This window comes from Fistularia commersonii, chromosome 9, assembly GCF_037954325.1.
Source record: "Fistularia commersonii isolate RoL2024-O1a breed Wild chromosome 9, RoL_Fcom_v1.0, whole genome shotgun sequence".
NCBI classification, from domain to species: Eukaryota; Metazoa; Chordata; class Actinopteri; order Syngnathiformes; family Fistulariidae; genus Fistularia; species Fistularia commersonii.
Genome location: NC_141292.1, coordinates 13,116,879 through 13,135,077, shown reverse-complemented (window position 1 = coordinate 13,135,077; position 18,199 = coordinate 13,116,879). Strand labels below are relative to the sequence as shown.

The following is an 18,199-nucleotide window of genomic DNA, read 5'->3' as shown; positions in this document are numbered from 1 at the left end:
TATGTATGTGTGTGTATTCTCCGGTGCACCAGGAGGCGGTGGCGCGCATCTGCACGGAATATAAAACAACCACGACAACTAAAACAAGAAGCGCTATCAGGCGTGCTCTAAGTATGCAAACTAAAGCCTCATCAGAAAGAATGATTTTCTAATACTGCTATTAACCGATAATGCGAGCGGATTTAACGATCCGGCGGAAGTTTTAGCGAATATTTTGCGGGGTATGTAACTCGACATTCCCTTTCTTATTCGTCTAGTGATCCTGCAGCAACTTCCGTTAGCTTGTTAGCGGCTCAGTAACCTGAGTTGCTAACGGTGACAGCTGGGTGACTCAACGTTACCTGATGAATGAATCGCTTTAAGATAAATTCGGGGATATTTCTCAAGTCAGGTACTGTTTACCACCGTGAACAGGGCGTCCACTTTGTGTTCTGCGTTTAAATCACGCGTTGCTTTGAAAGAAACGAATGCTAAGTTGGCTATTTACAGCGTTTTTAAGTATGTAAAAAGCCGCATGTGTTAGCCAGCTAATGCTAGTCAAGCTGAATGTTCCCGTGCAGCCCAATAAATAACTCAGCGTTGGATTAGATTACAACCGCGAAAAATTCTGTCTAATTCTGGCCATTGTGTTTTAGGTGTGAGATTGGATGTTCATGCTGGTGATTTTCCCGACTGTTTAATATCAGAGCAGCGTTAGCATGATGAAACATAGGCAGTAGTTGTGTTCACTCGCCCCCCACCATGTAGGCATATTGACGAGTGGGGAGACAATTTTACTCAGCTTTTTGAATCCGCTTGACTCTTTCAGCTTGTTTCGTCACCTTATTTGCATTAAAAAAAAACCCTGTCTTTATTTAGATAATCTGAAATGGCTACTACTGAGATGGAGTCGGAGTCTAAATCAGAGCACGGGATCTTGGACCCTGATTCGAAATACCCACTGAAAGTTCTTTATTGTGGAGGTACAACATCACACACGCCATTCGTATTCAACCAAAAAGGCTCGGGGATACATTTATTTCTGAATTATGTGGGTTTTTTTTTCTACTTTTTAATTATCAGACACTGGACACACATCTTCAGTTGCTTATCAAAACATGGTAAATGCAGTGTCAGAATTAGACATGAATGAAATATGAGAGAATTTACCCTTAATCTTCTTTCTGCTCAAACGTGGCCAGGAAAGTCTATCAGAATTGAATGATTATTTGATTTGAAACAAAAAGAATAATCAATTCTTTAAATGATACATTTTATCGAAGAGCAGTTATACATTGCCAGATGTCTTTAACACATTTTCCACATAAAATTCAGAAGATTTTTCTTGATCATGCAAAATCTTGGTACAGCCAAAATAATCTGCTATTTTCCAGACCTGATCAACTGGTGTATTAAAAAAAACAAAAAAAACACAATGAGTATCTCCCAGCCCTGCTCACAACATTCAATGGGATTTGGTATTTCTGTTGTGTTTATAATTCTCAATGCTGTGTTTTTTCTTTGCAGTGTGCTCTCTGCCTACGGAGGTAAGTTCAGCCAACTGCTCATATATTTTTGGTGCGTTCTGTGACGCCATTGATAGAATCACTCACCAAATGGACCTTCTGGACACAGAATTAGTAACTTACTGTGTCCAAGCAGATCTGTCATCTTCTCTGTTTGTTTTGGTTAAGTAGCCCCCCCCCACCTCCAACATCCTTAGGTAATAAACCCAGCAGTGTTTTCATCAAAATTTGTCTCGAGCTGGGCAAGTATTAGATGACCTTCGGTGATTTTGAGTAACCATGGCAGAAAAATTCAACCAAGAAACTGCATAAAAGGCATCCATAGGAATAGGAATGAGGGGATTCGCAATTGATTAAACACATGGCTTAAAGAGGCTGATTATCAGGTGCCATACCAACTAACAGGAACACTTATTTCTGCGGGCATTTTCCAGCTGACTTAGTAACTGCGTTTACTGTTTCTGTCTCAAGTACTGCGAGTACATGCCTGAGCCGGCCAAATGTAGGCAGTGGTTGGAGAAGAACTTCCCCGATGTATTTGCCAGGATGACTCTTGGTGAGTTTCTTTTAAAATGTCATCTTTATGATGTACTCATACGTGTTGGAGTATTGGTGAGGGCTGATAGCACTTACATCCTCCAATGTCTCCTCCTCTGCCTTTTTAAAGAATGTGTCACCACCGCACTCCGACGCTTTTAAGTCTTATTTAGTTTATTTATTCTTGGAATAATCTTCAGGAACTTCAACTGTGTGCAGTATCTGGCTGTTTATTTGACTGGCGGGAAAGAATAAATCACTTAAAATGCAAAGAGGCATTTGTAAGCTATGTTTACAGAATAACTGAATGAGACCTTTACGTTCCCACTCACACACACAGGCCAGACAAATCAAAAATTCTGTATTGATTGTTGTGTCATAGGAGCTACCATCTGGAAGTAGAGGAATAAATAGCACACAGCAAAAGGGACAGATTTTTTTTTTAAATATTCCAAAATGTATAGTTGATAAAATATTAAAAACAAATATGAAGGATGTAGCTATACATAAGTAATGATCAATATATTGGTCATATGATCAGTCACTTTTTCAAACAAAGAATTAGTCTCCTTATTAATGTTATCTCATTTTTTGAAATTCCCTGATGCATTTTGAACAAAAAGAAAACTAAATTTAGTTTTCAATGTTTAAGTTTCCACAAAAAATGTCTATCTCATTGATCCCAGCTCTTGGAAAATGAATAAAGCCTCATCTTTTCAAAATAAAAGGAGAGCCTGTGCGTAACAACTGTTGTCACAGTTGAGAGACAGTTGTAAAAAAGCCGTAAAATGTGCTGGCGATCTCATGACACACTTGAAACACAGATGTGCCATTAAGGCATTCTTACCACTGCTTTTTGTTTGTCATTGCTCTGGGCAGCCATCTTGGATTGTTTATGTCCCCATTGACAGTCATGACTCAGTATATGCAGAAATGTTATGGATGAAAATACAAAAACAGAATGTACATTTTTGGTTTCATTGTTTTTGATTGAGTTGTGTTTGTGTGTGTGTTTCGTCTTTGTATGTCTCTCTTTCAGGACCCCAAGGCAATGGTAGGGAAACACTGCATGCTCGATACTATTATTTTGTGAGCAGGAGAGCAGAATGCTGCAGGTGTAGAGTCAGGGAGATGGTTCTGGCAGTGGTCAGTCGGGGATGCAGGGAGAGGGTGGTGGGTAAGAAAGCAAAAGAAAGAATTCAAGCGATAGTTGGCGCTCTGATCGTACAGATCACATTGGCTTTGGGTTTCGGGGCTGGTTTTTAGTTTCTGTCTGTGTCGCCTCTATCCAACTGGCCCGGCAGCAAACGCACCCAAACCAGAGCCCGGAGCCGGAGACGCACCACATGCAGGCGAGGAGGAGGAGAAGAAGAAACAGAAGAGAGGTGGGTGTGTTTTTGTTATGAGATCCATTGTGCAATGTATCTGTCTGTGGGCAACAGAATGTTTACCTGCTCATGAACTGATTGGTTACTGTCCGCCTAGAGGGCTTGAGAAGGGCTGTTTGTCTGCAGATTGGCTGGATATTTAGAAAGCTGGTGTAAGATATTGGTTACACTATCTCTCAGTATACCAGTTCAAATACCTTTTTTTTTTTTTTTTTAAATTTTCAAACAAATTAGCCTCAGATGGTTTGAAAAGCAGAAAGCTCACGTGAGCTGAAAGTTTTCCTGACAAATATCATTCTTTAAAACCAACCAACAATATCTTTTTAGGTCAAATCACTGATGCTATTTCAGATACCATGAGCATTTAAACACATGACATTATTTTGTTTATGAGAAGGTTATAGAGTTGAATGAATAAGCGTGTGCACATGTCAATTGGGGATTAATCGCTGTTCCTCAGGCGGACGAGGACAGATCAAACAGAAAAAGAAGACGGTGCCTCAAAAAGTCACAATAGCAAAAATCCCCCGGGCCAAGAAGAAATATGTGACGAGGGTCTGCGGCCTGGCGACATTTGGTAAGAGCCGCAGCCTGCCGATGCCCCGCCATCCACCCACTGAGTCCTAAATGCCATGTTTGACCCTCTGTAGATATTGAACTTAAAGAAGCCCAGCGGTTCTTTGCTCAGAAATTCTCTTGCGGCGCCTCGGTCACGGCCGAGGACGAAATAATCATTCAGGGAGATTTCACAGACGACATCATCGACGTCATTCAAGAGAAGTGGCCCGAGGTGAGCCCGTTGCAGTAGTGACCACTCAGCTTGGCATTTATTTTTTTTGGTAGACTGCTTTTCAACAAGTCCCATCTAAAAGTTTGAACCTGTCAGGCGACAACTCTTAGTGTGAGAGAAAGTAGAATTACTATCAAAATGATCAAGTAAATGTACATTTAGGAAGAATGTAGCTGTAGAACCTGTAGCTGGTAATTATTATTTGTCTCCTTTTAAGTTTCTGCATTCTTGTAGTGTATTTTTATTGACATTATCAGAACATTCTCACTGAATTCCCACTCTTTCAGTAATTTGTATTTTCTCAAAAATATTTTGGCTAATTTTATTCCATGATTTTTTTTTTCCTCTTGAAAACTCAAGATTATTTTATTCACTTTAATTTTTTCTTCTAACATCTAAAGGCTAATTTCCTGCCACGGCATGATTTTATTTTTAAATACAGTTTTCTTGTGTATTAACATTTGTTTTGTTGAGCGTTTATTGACTTTTTCTTAAATCAATACTGATTTCATGTTATTTTCCCCTGACTTTCAAGAAAATCACAACATATTTTCTTGAAAAATCACACTTTGTTTTTATTATTTTCACACCATTTTTATTGTTTTCAGAGTTTTTATTGACAAAATTATAACGTAACTTACAGCTCTAATCACATTACACACGTTTCTGGCATTTTAATAGCAGATCATAACCATTTTCTTTGAAATGTCATGAATTTGTTCTCGTTTAAATACGAACTTTTCTTCACATGATGTGCAGCTTAAAGAAAAGTGAAAGGGTTAGTCATCCTGTTGTTGCATGTCTCATCTCCCGATGAAAACATGAGGCTCTGACATTTTTAGAACTCAGTTTAAATATCCTAGATATTAATAAAGTGAGTGCGAAGCTGCCTATGCTGTCACGGTGCCCATCAGCTGCTCCATGATTGGTCCTGGCTTTTTCCAGGATCTGATGATATCATTAGACCATGAATCTTTTGTTTTTGTGTTTTATTACTTTTCAATGTGCTCCTTGCTCAGTAATTGCTTAGTGGAGTCTTCACGTACGTGTGTGTTTGGGTGTTTCAGGTGGACGACGACAGCATTGATGATCTGGGCGAGGTGAAGAAGTGAAGACCAAATATGCACTTTTACTGAAATCGGACGTGACCGGAAACATCGGCGCCCTGGCCAAATGTACACATCATGTCATTTTATATCTATTTTATTTACTGTACATATGAAGCTGCGGACTCGGCCACGCACTTGGCGATTATAATTTTTTTTTTTTTTTAGTTATTAGCTGCTTTTCTCTCTCGTTTGCCAAAGGTGTGGTATGACGTGAAGCCCCCCCGCTCCCCTCCTCCTCCCTCGAAAGTCCTTCACTCAAGCAACAATTGTAGGCTAATAAATTTCAGTCTCCTTCGCCTGTACTTGTTTTTATCATGTTGTTATTTCCACAACATTGACGAGGTTTCCTCTCCGGGGTTGATGTGATGTCATCTGGCTGATCTGGACTCTCTTTGAGTGTTTATTATTGTAACGTTTTAATCCCCGGACCCTGCAGCAACACCCTCAGGGGCAGAGGTTCCTTTCGGTCAGAAAGAGAAATAGATGAAAACCTCCGGGGAGTGAGACAAAACTGACTCCGAGAGTCCAAACTGTGAATTCTTTGAGGTCTATTTCACTTAATATCACAATTTCTTTGATCACATATTCATTTTTTTTCCCTTAAATTTCCAATCTCACATTTTTCACCATGGAGATTTGAATTTTTGTCATAATTTGTACTTTTTCTTTTAATTGACTCTTCATTTATGTTTAGTTTTTGCTATATTCACATTTGACTTCACACAGCATCTGTATATTTTAACTTGTAATTTTGAACTTCTAGCATCGTAGCTTAGACTTTTAATGGAAAATACTTCATGCACTGTGTCATGTATTTCTTGTCAAATTTCTGTTACGAGTAGAAATATCTGAGCTACTCGATAGTTCAAAAATTTTATCCCGGCATCAGATCGTTTTGTCTCCTGATCTAAAAATTTTGACATCCCGTTTCGCAATTGTAACTTTCGGCTCCATTCATTTGAAGTTTTATTTCACATTCTTATTACTTGCTGTCCAAATGCTGACTTTCTAGCCACATATTTGTTTGTGGTTTAGTGTTTATACCCATTAGGAACCCAATTTGAACTTTTCAGCTCCTAGTTTCCATTTTCTTATCTCAAAATGTCTTCCGATATTTTTGAATGTAATATTCAAAGGGATTTTTTTTTTTAAATCAAGACAAAACTTTTATCTTTTTTTTTTTTCTTCCTCTGCACTGGTTGACATGGGCCTATAAACAAGACACTCCCAGAGGAAACAATTTACGCTGGAAGCAGCGCATTAGTTGACTGCCGCGGACATTAAGAGGAGGTTCTTCCTCTGCAGCTCACCATGAAGTTTGCTTGGCCTCACAAGAAACTTTGAAACATATAATTCCTTATTTTCACACACTTGGAAACTAAGTTACTGGATGTCTGACACTACAGTGGGCCACAATTGATCTTTGAATACTCTCTGATACTATTTAAGAATTTTCACTTAGTTGGGGTCAGTATTCTGCTGTGCAAAATGACTTTTTTTTTTTTTTAATAGTTGAAGGATATTTCCAATAAATCCTCAAGAATTTCACCCAAATTATTAAAAAGAAATATCTAAAACCTCAGAAAGAATTTCCCCTCAGAACGTGCCACAAATCACCAATTCAAGTGCCATTTGTTGTATGTAGTATTTTACCTGAGTTGCGTTGTCAAATATCACGGCAACAGAACAAGATCTTTCTCCTGAAAGACGCCTAACGTGAAACTCATCCATGAGGCCTCTTCAATTCTAAAAAACAGTAGAGGTCAAATGTCTTCAAGGAGGAAAAACTGAGTCCGGTTGTCGTGATGAAATTTGACAAGGATCAACCATGACTTGGGATGACTGAGAACCTTCATGGATAAACATTACATTGTATTAGGGCTGGGCAATGTATAATAAAAATACATTTCAGGACTAAGAAAAGAAGCTCTCTCATTGATATTAATAGCTACTACTATCAGGTATCGATTAAGGAATGACTTACATCATCAGCGATTACAGCAAGAGCTACCTCTAGATTTTTGAAACATTTTGCTTTGGTACTTTATGACTTGTCAGAGGAATGGGAAGCCACTTTTCACCTTTCCCCCCCATTTTCAAATCATCGTATCCCATCAGTTATGTCCGCGTTTACTCGTCCGGAGGTGGGTGATAGCGGGAGGACCGAGCTCAGATGCGGTCCGTGAACGCAACGCCAGTTCACACGGTGACGTCACGCTGGGCTGGGCAGGCTAGTGTGAGGAGACGCTGCCTCGGAAAAACATGTAACGTTGCGCGTCGGCATCATCACTGAGACCCAGTTCGCCAAAAAGAAACCAAGTAAGCGGCCGCAAAGCAACTTTTATCACTCTTTTGCGCATTCTGTCTGTCATTACATCACGGCAGAAACCCGCCGTTTCTCTTAACGCCCCTCAGTTTCACGTTTTTCTTGCTAATCTGTAGCTAGCTAGCTGGGCAGTTGGGAGCGCATTCCAGCAGGCAGCCGAGCTACCTGCGCGCACACCGTGGCAAACACAAGTTTTTACCGGTCTTAATATCGCGAGACTTGCCGTCAAGTGGCGTTTGCAGCGCTGAGAAAAGCAAACGAAATGAACTCGGGGTAGGTTAAGAAAGAGCGTCTCCGCTGTATAACGGAGACTTAAAAGATGCGGGGATGCGTTTAGGCAGACAGAGACAGACAGACCGCAGGGGCCAGAGCCGTCCTTTTCATCATCTTCATCGTCGGGGACGGGAACGATTCAGAGATTTGTAAGGCTCCGTTGACCCGCTGAGACCCGAGTGGCTGTCAGCCGTTCAGACCGCCAGCAGACGGGATTTGACAGCTCGAGGTGTGCTTGTTGTTTTGGTCGGGATGCCCCGGTTGGGCGGGGTGAGCAGGTGACGTCTCCTGTTACCTGGCCTGTTTATTTGATTTCATTGTTTCTCAAGTACTTTCTCACGCCTTGTCTTTTACATGCTATTATTCGTTATTTTTTCATACACCTGTCTCCTTATTATGTTGCCTCATTTTATTTTGTGATCGATTTTTTTTTCAAGTTCAAATAGTGTCATTAACAGTCTTACTCTTAATGGATTCATCTCATTTTATTTTGTTACCGCATGTGATTCTCAGTGAGACCCCTCAATGCAAAGATGTTGATATGACACAGTTGATATGACTTGTAGGACTCCTGAAAAAAGAAGTAGATTCACAATGGAATTTGAAAAATAAAAATAATCAAAGACGTTCATAACAAATTCCAGACAAAAACACTTGAAATTCTCTGAAACATAGAAATGTTGCTGTGAGTGAATAATCAAATAAGTACTGCAAAATTGGCAAGCGGTTACTTGACAGTTAGCAATGAATTGGAAAGAATTTGACAAGATATCATTAGATCATGTTCCAAAAAAAGACAAATTATTAGAAATAAAGGTTGGAATTAAAGCATGAAAATGCTGCATATAATGAGCAACTTTACAACTGAATAAAAGCATACCGTTTTACTTAATAATGTGGAGAAAATTTGGTCGTATCGAATATAATCAGCAAGATTTATTGACTGTCATATGATGCATGATGAGACGTGTTCATTTTAGATCATTTACAAATATTTTCTTGAGCAACTTGACAAATTATTAATCTGTTTTACAACGTATTGTTTTCATTTGTATTTATAAACACGGGAAAAGTGTAAATTTCCAAAAAAATGTCAGAAATTGTAATTGAACTGCTGTGAACAAATCTCCAAGAAAATCACACTGAAATCAGTATGTGGTGTAAAAATACTTCTCTTAAAAATATATGTCACTGTCTACTAAAATGATGTATTGAGTCCCTAAGAGTCTTAACCCCTTCCTCTTGGGTTTCGGATGCCACTGATGTTTCTTTTCGCAGCATACAGGCCCAGAAATGATTATTCAAAATGTAAAAGTGTCAGCCGAGCGTCACATTTCTTTCATGTTTTGGAGTTTTCTGATCTTGGCCCGGCCCAGGGTGTGAACCCACAGGGATGCAGCCGCTCTGCTGTGGAGCGTGATGTATCGGAAACACAGCAGTTACTGTGTGTAACATAATGTCCGTGATGACCTAGTTGGAGTGACTCATGTTGCTGTGTGAATGCATTTAGTCTGCACGGTCGGACCCGACCTCCCTAGACCTCCGGGGGAAACCGTCTCATTCTGTCTATTCACATGCCGCAAAGAGGAAAAAAAAAGAAAGAATATTTTAGGTGGAAAATCACCATCACTTGAGATCATTTAGAATATTTCAGGCATCAGAGCAGAGAAACCACACAAATATACACTTTGTGCAGAACACTGCACTTTGTACCCCGCAGCGGACTTCAGGCAGTGGACAGGACACCGCATTCTTCCTCTGGAGGGGTCCATGGAAATTCAGGGGGCGTCTTATTGAAAGAATCCAAGGTTTTATTGTTCACAGTAAAGTGTGTGCTGGTCGACAGAACCTCCTGCAAAATTAAAACACACCATCAATTCTTCACAAAAACATGTGTTTACAACAACTGAGTTGACTTCCTTACTATTGATTGACACCTTTCAAGTATGACTCGCCGTTTAAAATCTATGGGTGAAGGGGAACGTAGAATCTGTGTCAGTCTCTGGGGGCCCCACTTTGTTAGGTTCGGATAGACCACGTGATAAATCAATATTGTCGTGGGAGAGATGTCCGCCATAGCCAAGGTAAGTGTCCTTGGGCAACAACACTGAACACCAAGTTGTTCCCAACAGTCTGGCCAGCGCCTCACATGGCAGCTCTGCCACCATCGGTGTGTGAATAGGTTTATACTATCCAGTGGGAAGTGCTTTAAAACACAAGGTGTGAAAGGGCTATACAACTTGATACCATTTACCAATATAGCCTTGTTATTAATTGCCACATTGTTTGATATGGTTTGTCTTTTCCAGCTCCGATCCGGCACATTGGGACTGAGCGGGGTGGTGGGGAAGGTCAGATACCCCCTCGGGCCTCCCCCACCCCAGGAGCCATGAGTGCGTCAGGCAAAGTCAGCGGGCTCAAACCCCCGAGTAAAATAGTCCGACCAACGGGGGTTCCGGCAAAGACGTCCCCGTCTTCCGGTAAGAAGTGTGATGTGATTCTGGGGTTTATTAGTGTGATTGACCAACCTACAATGAAAATAAAAATAAAAAAAACTCCTTGAAAGTAGTTGTAATTGCTGCCATTCACATTTTGTATGTTTATTTATTTCATAATTTTTTGGGGCACTGGAGAGAGAATTGGAGAGAATTGGCCTGAACCTACAGCCAACCACCTGGCCAATGAATTAAGTAATTAGTTGTCAGCAATTAAATTTTGATTATTTTTCAGATTATCAGGTGTGGTGTGATGTCGGGGGGGGGCTTGTGACCTCGGCAAACATGCTTTAGTTTTTTTCTTATTTGCACCGAGCATGCACACACACAGCACGGAGCATATGAAGTGCAGTGAACAAACCCCCAAGAGACACCATGGTAAAATATTTACCAGGGATGATAAGAAAGGCGGTGAGAGATGGAGATAATGAGACAAACGAAAGTCACCCAAAAGCTAAGACGAGGATATATGACAAAGCGTAACTTAACGCTTGGCCTCACCGTGACTACGGTGGAGACGAGAAAAGAGCTGTGTGTTTACTGGGTTTCAAAATGTTGGCAGGAGACAGCATGAAGCCAAATAACTTAAGGCGCCTCTTAAACACAACACACCCCTATCATGTTGATAAGCCGCTTGAGTTTTTTCAGCGAAAACGTGCCAGCAATCGTTCCACTTTGTGAAAGCTACTTGAGTAAACCAGCGAGCACTGTTATGTTCATAAATGTTAATGAAGTTATTCTTTGTTGCAAGTAGATCTATATTGCTTTCTTTAATGTAGATAAAGATTCAGTGTTGTTCTGAGGTGTACATATAACATTTTAGAGACAAAAGATGCTTATAGTTGCGGTGGAGAGCGTACGAGGGCGTGAAATGTTTTCTTCTTCCTGGGGGGGGGCGTAACAGAAAATAAACAAGCACAAAAGTTATGTAATTCCATCTGGTGGAATGTGAATATTTTTTGGATTACTTCACCTCTCTGTTGTAGTAAGCTTATATTTTTGGGTTGTGGATACTACAGGATATCATATTGGACTTTTAAGAAACCCTGATTGACATTTGTGCCCTAACATTACCAGTCCAATTGACGACTCTGTTAAGTTAGCAAATAAGCAACAGTCATTAATAGTGTAGATAAGTTGTAATTACTAAATCCTTTTGCTAATTGCGACTGCAGGTGCTTCCAAGCCCATCCCACCCGAGAGGTCATCTGGCAGCATGACCTCCCTGACCCAGGATGGGGGAGGAGACTATCAGATTGGGGAGCGGGTTTGGGTCAACGGCAATAAACCGGGCTATGTGCAGTTTGTCGGGGGAACCCAGTTCGCTCCGGGCCAGTGGGCGGGCATCGTGCTGGACGAGCCGATCGGGAAGAATGACGGCTCCGTGGCCGGGGTGCGTTACTTTCAGTGCGAGGACGGGAGGGGCATCTTCACACGACCCTCCAAGCTATCGAGGACCGCGCTCCCTGAGAGGGAGGCCAACGGGGGGCAGGCTAGCCCTGCACCCGCGGCCCCGGCCAGTGGCAATGTCCCACCTGCCAGCACTGCACCTGCTCGCTCCGGATCTATAGGCGCTGCACCTGCCGACTCCACACCTGCAGGCTCCACACCTGCCGGTGCCACCTCAATAGGTAATGGACTTAAATGTTACAATATCTGGGGGAGTTTAATTTGGCCCAATTTGGAATTTTTAATTTTGCTGGGGAAAAAAAAAAGTCCCATTATAAAGTAAAACAATCAGACTTTTTAACCTAAAATATAAGAAAAAGCTTTGATTTTGAAGTGTTTCTTATTAGTAACTTAATTTGACTATTTTCCCCTCGTCCGTGATGACCATTTTTCAAGTGTGTTGTCTGTCCTGCAGCTCCCGCCGCCAAGACAAGTGGGGTCCTGAACCGGATGATCACATCCAGCGAGTCGGTTTCCAACCTATCCGACCCGGATTCCATGAAGAAGACCAAGAGGGAGCTGAGGCTGGGGGACCGAGTGCTGGTGAGGACCTGCACCCGGTGTACGTCCGGGATTCGGAGACTGAAAGAGTTTGGCTTTTTTAATTGTTTTTTTTTTTTTTTTTTTTTTGTATTAAGGTCGGGGGGACGAAGGCGGGCGTGGTGAGGTTTCTGGGGGAGACGGATTTCGCCAAGGGGGACTGGTGCGGGGTGGAACTGGATGAACCTTTGGGAAAAAATGATGGCGCTGTTGCAGGAACGAGGTGCGTTCAGGGACCGTTGCGAATTTGAAACTCAGCATGTCATATCTGGGATTCACCAGTTTTGGTGAGTGTGGTATTCACTTCATGCAGAGCTTAAAAGAAAATGACCAGAAAACAACAAGAAAGGAACATAACAAATTCGCAAACAAAAGTAAAATACATGCAGATTTCAGTTAAATGAGAAAATAATTACCCATGTTGACCATGAGGATCTCTAGTCTGTATAGAATAGATTAATGAGAAATTACCTGAAATTAAAAGGTCAAACCAACTACGGTCTCTAAGAAAAATAACTAGACCAGAATATCTTGGGAAATTAAAAAGCTATCACTGTTTATCTAAAATCTTCTTCATTTAAATCTTTATTTAAAATCTACAAATATATTTCCGACCTGAAAAAAATCTGAAAATTAACAATAAATCACCTGAAGTGAACACTGGGAATAAGGGTATTAATCTTGTTTTTGAAGCTTAAAGAGAAAAAAAAACCCAATATTTTTAATATAATGTTTTGCACTTGAACTTACTTGGCAGAATGCAGAATTTCTTCACTACATATTCTGTGAAAGACCTTTTATCATCCATCGAACTCCGATTATGACCTGAGTCAGTTGGTACAGTCAGCCAACAGCAGGTGGTTTAGACCTCCTGTCTCCTCAGGTACTTCCAGTGCCTGCCCAGGTACGGCCTCTTCGCCCCCGTCCACAAGGTGACCCGTATTGGCTTCCCGTGCACCACGCCCACCAAAACCAAGACCTCGCGCAGGAAGTCCCTCCTCAAGAGGAGCCCCAGCGCTTCCTCCATCAGCTCACTTAGCTCCGCCACCTCCTCCATCGGCGCCAAACCCAGCCGGGCGGGACTGGTAAGAGCTACCAGTCGCCAACGTCCTGAAAAGTTTTACAACGGCAGGATGAGAGTTAACTTCTTAAATGCCTGTCACCGTCCAGCTGACAGAGACGTCGGCCCGCTACGCCCGCAAGATCTCCGGCACCACGGCGCTGCAGGAGGCGCTGAAGGAGAAGCAGCAGCACATCGAACAGCTGCTGGCTGAGAGGGATCTAGAGCGGTGCGAAGTTGCCAAGGCAACCAGCCATGCAGGAGAAGTGCAGCAGGAGCTGGCCCTGCTAAGGAAAGGCAGGGACCAGGTCAGATCCCAGCCCACTTATATACTTATATAGTTTAATACTTACGATAAACATCGGTGTGACATTGTAAATTTCTCTGAAACCTTCACCGCTCAGAATCAACACACTCTATCTTCAACGGGTCATCGTCAGGTTTTAATATTTGGCACTAAAAACGTGATATACCCTTTTTTTATGCAGTGAGTAAAGACTTTTTTTCCAATCTACTTTAAACATTGTGTTAAGGTCATAACGACTGTAGTTTATCCTCAGATATATATCCTTTTAATGCTCGGAAGGCGTCGCACAAACGAACCTTCAACCAAATGCCAACATCCAAAAAACTCTAGTGTGCACCTGGGAGAGTGGATCTAAAAAAAAAAAAAAAATCAGTTTTGACTGATAGAATTTGGCTGTGGAAAGTTTTTCATCCTTTCTTTCCCAAAAATATCTATGAGGATGTTGATATCAGCCAATAAGAACAATTCATGTTAAAGTCTTAAAAAAACAGATTAAATTAAAACTTACTCAAATATTGTGTGTGCGTGTGTGTGTGTGTGTTTGTCAGTACGCCATGGAAATGGAGGCCAAGCTAGACCAACTGCGGTCGCTGGTGGAGGCAGCCGATCGAGACAAAGTGGAGTTGCTCAATCAGCTGGAGGAGGAGAAGAGGTGGGCGGTCCAATGGAAGCCGCCAGTTACTGGCACACCCTCACCATGTCTGTGTGTCTGTCCATGGGTCTTTCCTCATTTACAATCCTCCCACTGTGGGATCTGGGATCTGTCCAGGTCATTTCGTTGTCTCACAGGTTTTGGTGATGTCCGGGCTGGTTAGTTCAGTTGGTTAGAGCATGGTGCTAATAACGCCAAGGTCACGGGTTTGGTCCCTCCTATGGGCCATCAGTGACACTTTTATGCAGGACAGGAGTTCTCAATCCTGCCTCAGTTAGATTCATTGGTTCTTTATATTCTACAGCAACATTGTGCCGCTCTAAATCTTCACATTATTGTGCTACATTTGGCATCCTGTAATCTTGGCGTATATGCCCCCCACACACAGACAATGAATAATTGTGATTGATGCCTCTCAGGCTATATTCTGGTGCTCTAAATGTTTAAATGTTTGTGAAAAAAAAATCAGCTCCATCGCAGGCCGTTAGCTCAGTTGGTTTGAGTGTGGTGCTAGTAACGTGCTTGTAAAGGTTGGGTTTGATCCCTTTATGGGCCATCATAACTTTTATTGGCACAGTGATTGTCTGAAAATAGGAACACTTATGTCTCTATCTTGGTCATGTGATTGACTGGTGACTTCTATTTCAAACACCCCGTGGGTGAGAATAGGAAAGTGAACGGTGGTTGACAGGTAACTTGTCTCGGTTAATCCCAGCCTCTTACCCAAATGCCTGCTGGGATTGGCTCCAGCACTCTAGATAGTTGTTGTCAAATATTCTCATGGTAACTGAACTTGATATTTCTTCTTACAGACATTTCACCTCTCTGAAGGTTCTGAGATGAGATGTGAAAACATCCTCAAAAAGAGAGACCAAGTTCTGTTACCACGACAAGATGAGAACCTTCACAGACACTCTACTAATGATGAACAAATGTTTTGATACCAGAAGGTTGTTTTGTTTGTGCTTTTGTTCAACTCTACTTTAACTGAGAGCATGTTTTCTTTGGTGTGAGATGATTTCTTTCTCTTTCTGATACTCAATTCAGGGCCGGTTAGCTCAGTTGGTTAGAGCGTGGTGCTAATAACGCCAAGGTCGCGGGTTCGATCCCCGTACGGGCCAACGCAGTATTTTGCTGGTACAGTTGTTTTCAGTTTGTGGGAATGAAAAATGAAGTGGTTGCATGTCTCTGCATGTATGATTGACAGGTGACAGGTGAATTTTAAGCCCCGCCTCTCACCCAGAGGCTGCTGTCTTTTTCAATGGTCTCTCATGAGATCTTTATGTATTTTAGGTTCACGTCACAGAGGATGAAAAAGATGAGGAATACACATTTAATGCAGCCAATAAAGGTAACTATTTCATGTTGTGGCCTTATTTGCTAGGAAAGTGGAGGACCTGCAGTTTCGCGTGGAGGAGGCCTGCATCACCAAAGGCGACCTGGAGGTAACCAGTGTTATTATTATCATTAGTTATTATTTCATACACTTGAATCTTCTGTCCCGCCTGGCTGGGGCGGTCCCTTTCATCTCCGGTTGGACTGATTATTTCTCTGTGGAATCCATTTTTGAATCATCCACATCAAACACACATCAGCCATCACGGGAGCCTCCCCTCATCATTAGCTCCAGCTCCGAGTGGCTCTGAAAATGTCAGACAACTCGCCATTATTTTGGTGTTTCATGTTTTTCTCTCAGAAAAGAACGGCTTATTTTAAGCTCGAGTCCATCATCCCTTCGCTCTTCGAACCCCCCTTGACTTTCTTGCTCAGATGCTTGGCACTCCATTATTTTCTTTCATTCATGCCTAATTCAGTGGCCTTTCCTCTCTGATTTTCTTCCTCCTTGTTTGAAGCACTTAAAACCGCTATCGTCTTCACATCTCTCCCGCCGTGTGTCTGCGCTCTGAGAGCCTCTTATCCTGCTCACTTGCTCACGTTTGCCTGCGTCTTCTTCAGGGGAGTAAATCATGCCCCGCGCATATCAAGAGACCCACTTCCGATTTTGTTTGTTTTTTCCTCCCTCGTGGCTCAGATGCAGCCCTGCTGATCGTAGTTGAGTCTGCAGGACTGAACCCAGTTCAGACAGGGTTTTTTCAGACGGCTTTTATAGAATAAATACAATTGCCGCCAGAGTGGGCTGAGGGACCTGGATGGTTTATTTGTCTCAAAAGATGCATAAATAACACACAGAAATCACTGGCTGGGTAGAAACCCGTGTTTGTCGGGTTAACCCTGTTATCTGTTTACATTTACAGCGACGGCTCAGCAAACACCATTACGCCCAGTTACTCTGGTTGCTTTCTGTGTCACATGGTCCTCAAAGGTGCTTGGGTCAAGGTCCAGCTGGTTGCTAGTGATACCTGTCGGCATGTCCTTTGTCTGAGCAGAGATATCAGGCGTTTCCCCATCACCTCCTTGTTTTCCCTGGAATTGACAAAGATCAGCAGAGGAGGATGCAAAGACATTTGTTGATAACCTCAGTTTTGGTGGCGGAAACTATACAGAAATCGGACGTGGGTCTCTTTGCAACTGAGATGTAAGAGAAACAGACCCAGGCATCAGACACTTTCCTGGTCGCTAACACAAACTAATATTTGGCAATTAAAGGTTCGACTTTTCTTCGATTTTCTTTAAACCAGCCAATTTGGATTATCAAAGTTGATATTAAAAACTGGTCTTTGTCTGTGTTTTTTTTTAAATAAACTAGTACCATGTACATCAGTTTTATTCATTTAATTTGTTTTCAATTCTTAAACTGTATTATTAATTTATTTATTCATATTTTTTGGGATATAATAAGACAAAGTGCCCGGTGGCTAGATAGTATTTAGATATTTAGATATTTAAATTTTTTTTTCAAAATGTTTAAACCTCTTTCAGCTAAAATCTGCACTTCCATGCACGCGTACATATTGTATTGTAATATTATGTATTATATTTGTTTTGTTTTTTTAGATTTAGAATAAAAAAGAAAATATTATTTCTATGCGGTTTAAGACAAATTTGGGGGGGGGGGCAAGTAAAATCAATGAGTGACCTGACTCATGGCATGGCGTTCTTCAGAATTTCACCCTTTTCCCTTGATGATTAATTTCTAAATCAGAATAATAATCTGAAAAATTATCACTGACAACCCCATCAATCGTCAGTCGACCCCTAATGCTGCTGCAAGCATGTTGTCTGCACTTTCCTGTCCGAGTCAAAGTTATAAACAATACCAGAGGCAAAGCTGAGGTGCTGAATCTTCTTCTCTTCTGTCGTTGGTTATGTCACCGGTGACTCTTCCGGCGCCGGTGCTTGCTGTCCTCCTCAGCCTCCTGTCTGCGCTAGCATGTCAGTGTTGCATTTGGTGTTTGTTGTTCCTTCTCCTCCCGCTTTCTCTTACTAACAGACGCAGACCCGACTGGAGCATGCCCACGTTAAGGAGCTTGAGCAGAGCCTGCTATTTGAAAAGACCAAAGCTGACAAACTCCAGAGGGATTTAGAGGACACTCGGGTAATGACGGCGGCCCCATAGGGGAGAGGGGCGGGGGTCCCAACTTCCCTCCTGCAAACACCGCACACACTTGAGGGAATCGCACACTTTGTACGCATCTCCATCATGATGCCAGCAACAGCAATGCTGGTATTGTTGCTACGCTGAAACACAAAATGAAATGGCCAACGTGTGGAGGCTGACTTAAAGTTTTTGGTTGGACCAACTCAGTAGGCTTGGGGATGTAAAACTCAATTATATGTTCCTTATAACAAGACACTGGGTTCTGACAT

At 41.9% G+C, this 18,199-nt stretch overlaps 2 protein-coding genes and 1 non-coding gene across 8 annotated transcripts in view; all 3 read left to right on the top strand.

The window, feature by feature from the left end:
• The first annotated feature begins 31 nt into the window (after nucleotides 1–31).
• denr (density-regulated protein) lies at nucleotides 32–5,628 on the top strand. Of its 5 annotated transcripts, XR_015106610.1 has the most exons (10): nucleotides 58–221; nucleotides 859–962; nucleotides 1,507–1,526; nucleotides 1,977–2,061; nucleotides 3,082–3,097; nucleotides 3,339–3,427; nucleotides 3,891–4,007; nucleotides 4,081–4,220; nucleotides 5,288–5,395; nucleotides 5,528–5,628. XR_015106610.1 is itself a non-coding variant. In XM_086152558.1 (9 exons), exons 2-9 carry the CDS (start codon nucleotides 869–871, stop codon nucleotides 5,330–5,332), a joined length of 606 nt encoding a protein of 201 aa, XP_086008684.1. In that variant the 5' UTR covers nucleotides 32–111; nucleotides 859–868; the 3' UTR covers nucleotides 5,333–5,628. The 5 variants fall into 5 exon arrangements, 4 of the variants coding, with proteins under 4 accessions (XP_086008684.1, XP_086008686.1, XP_086008682.1 ...); XM_086152558.1 differs by having other exon boundaries at nucleotides 32–111; nucleotides 5,288–5,628; XM_086152560.1 differs by having other exon boundaries at nucleotides 3,082–3,096; nucleotides 3,347–3,427; nucleotides 5,288–5,628.
• A 1,911-nt stretch (nucleotides 5,629–7,539) lies between these two features.
• Nucleotides 7,540–18,199, top strand: part of clip1b (CAP-GLY domain containing linker protein 1b) — a 33,228-nt gene continuing 22,568 nt past the window's right edge. The window contains exons 1-10 of one of the 2 annotated variants that reach the window (XM_086152561.1): nucleotides 7,540–7,648; nucleotides 10,238–10,408; nucleotides 11,599–12,054; nucleotides 12,288–12,415; nucleotides 12,511–12,635; nucleotides 13,296–13,497; nucleotides 13,583–13,780; nucleotides 14,328–14,431; nucleotides 15,816–15,876; nucleotides 17,823–17,927. In XM_086152561.1, coding sequence (XP_086008687.1) covers nucleotides 10,318–10,408; nucleotides 11,599–12,054; nucleotides 12,288–12,415; nucleotides 12,511–12,635; nucleotides 13,296–13,497; nucleotides 13,583–13,780; nucleotides 14,328–14,431; nucleotides 15,816–15,876; nucleotides 17,823–17,927 — 1,470 coding nt within the window. In that variant the 5' untranslated portion in view covers nucleotides 7,540–7,648; nucleotides 10,238–10,317. The remainder of the gene's footprint in view (nucleotides 7,649–10,237; nucleotides 10,409–11,598; nucleotides 12,055–12,287; nucleotides 12,416–12,510; nucleotides 12,636–13,295; nucleotides 13,498–13,582; nucleotides 13,781–14,327; nucleotides 14,432–15,815; nucleotides 15,877–17,822; nucleotides 17,928–18,199) is intronic. The other variant, XM_086152562.1, reaches the window with a different exon arrangement.
• Nucleotides 15,479–15,552, top strand: trnai-aau (transfer RNA isoleucine (anticodon AAU)). Its single transcript has one exon. It is a non-coding gene; the product is annotated as a tRNA-Ile (tRNA).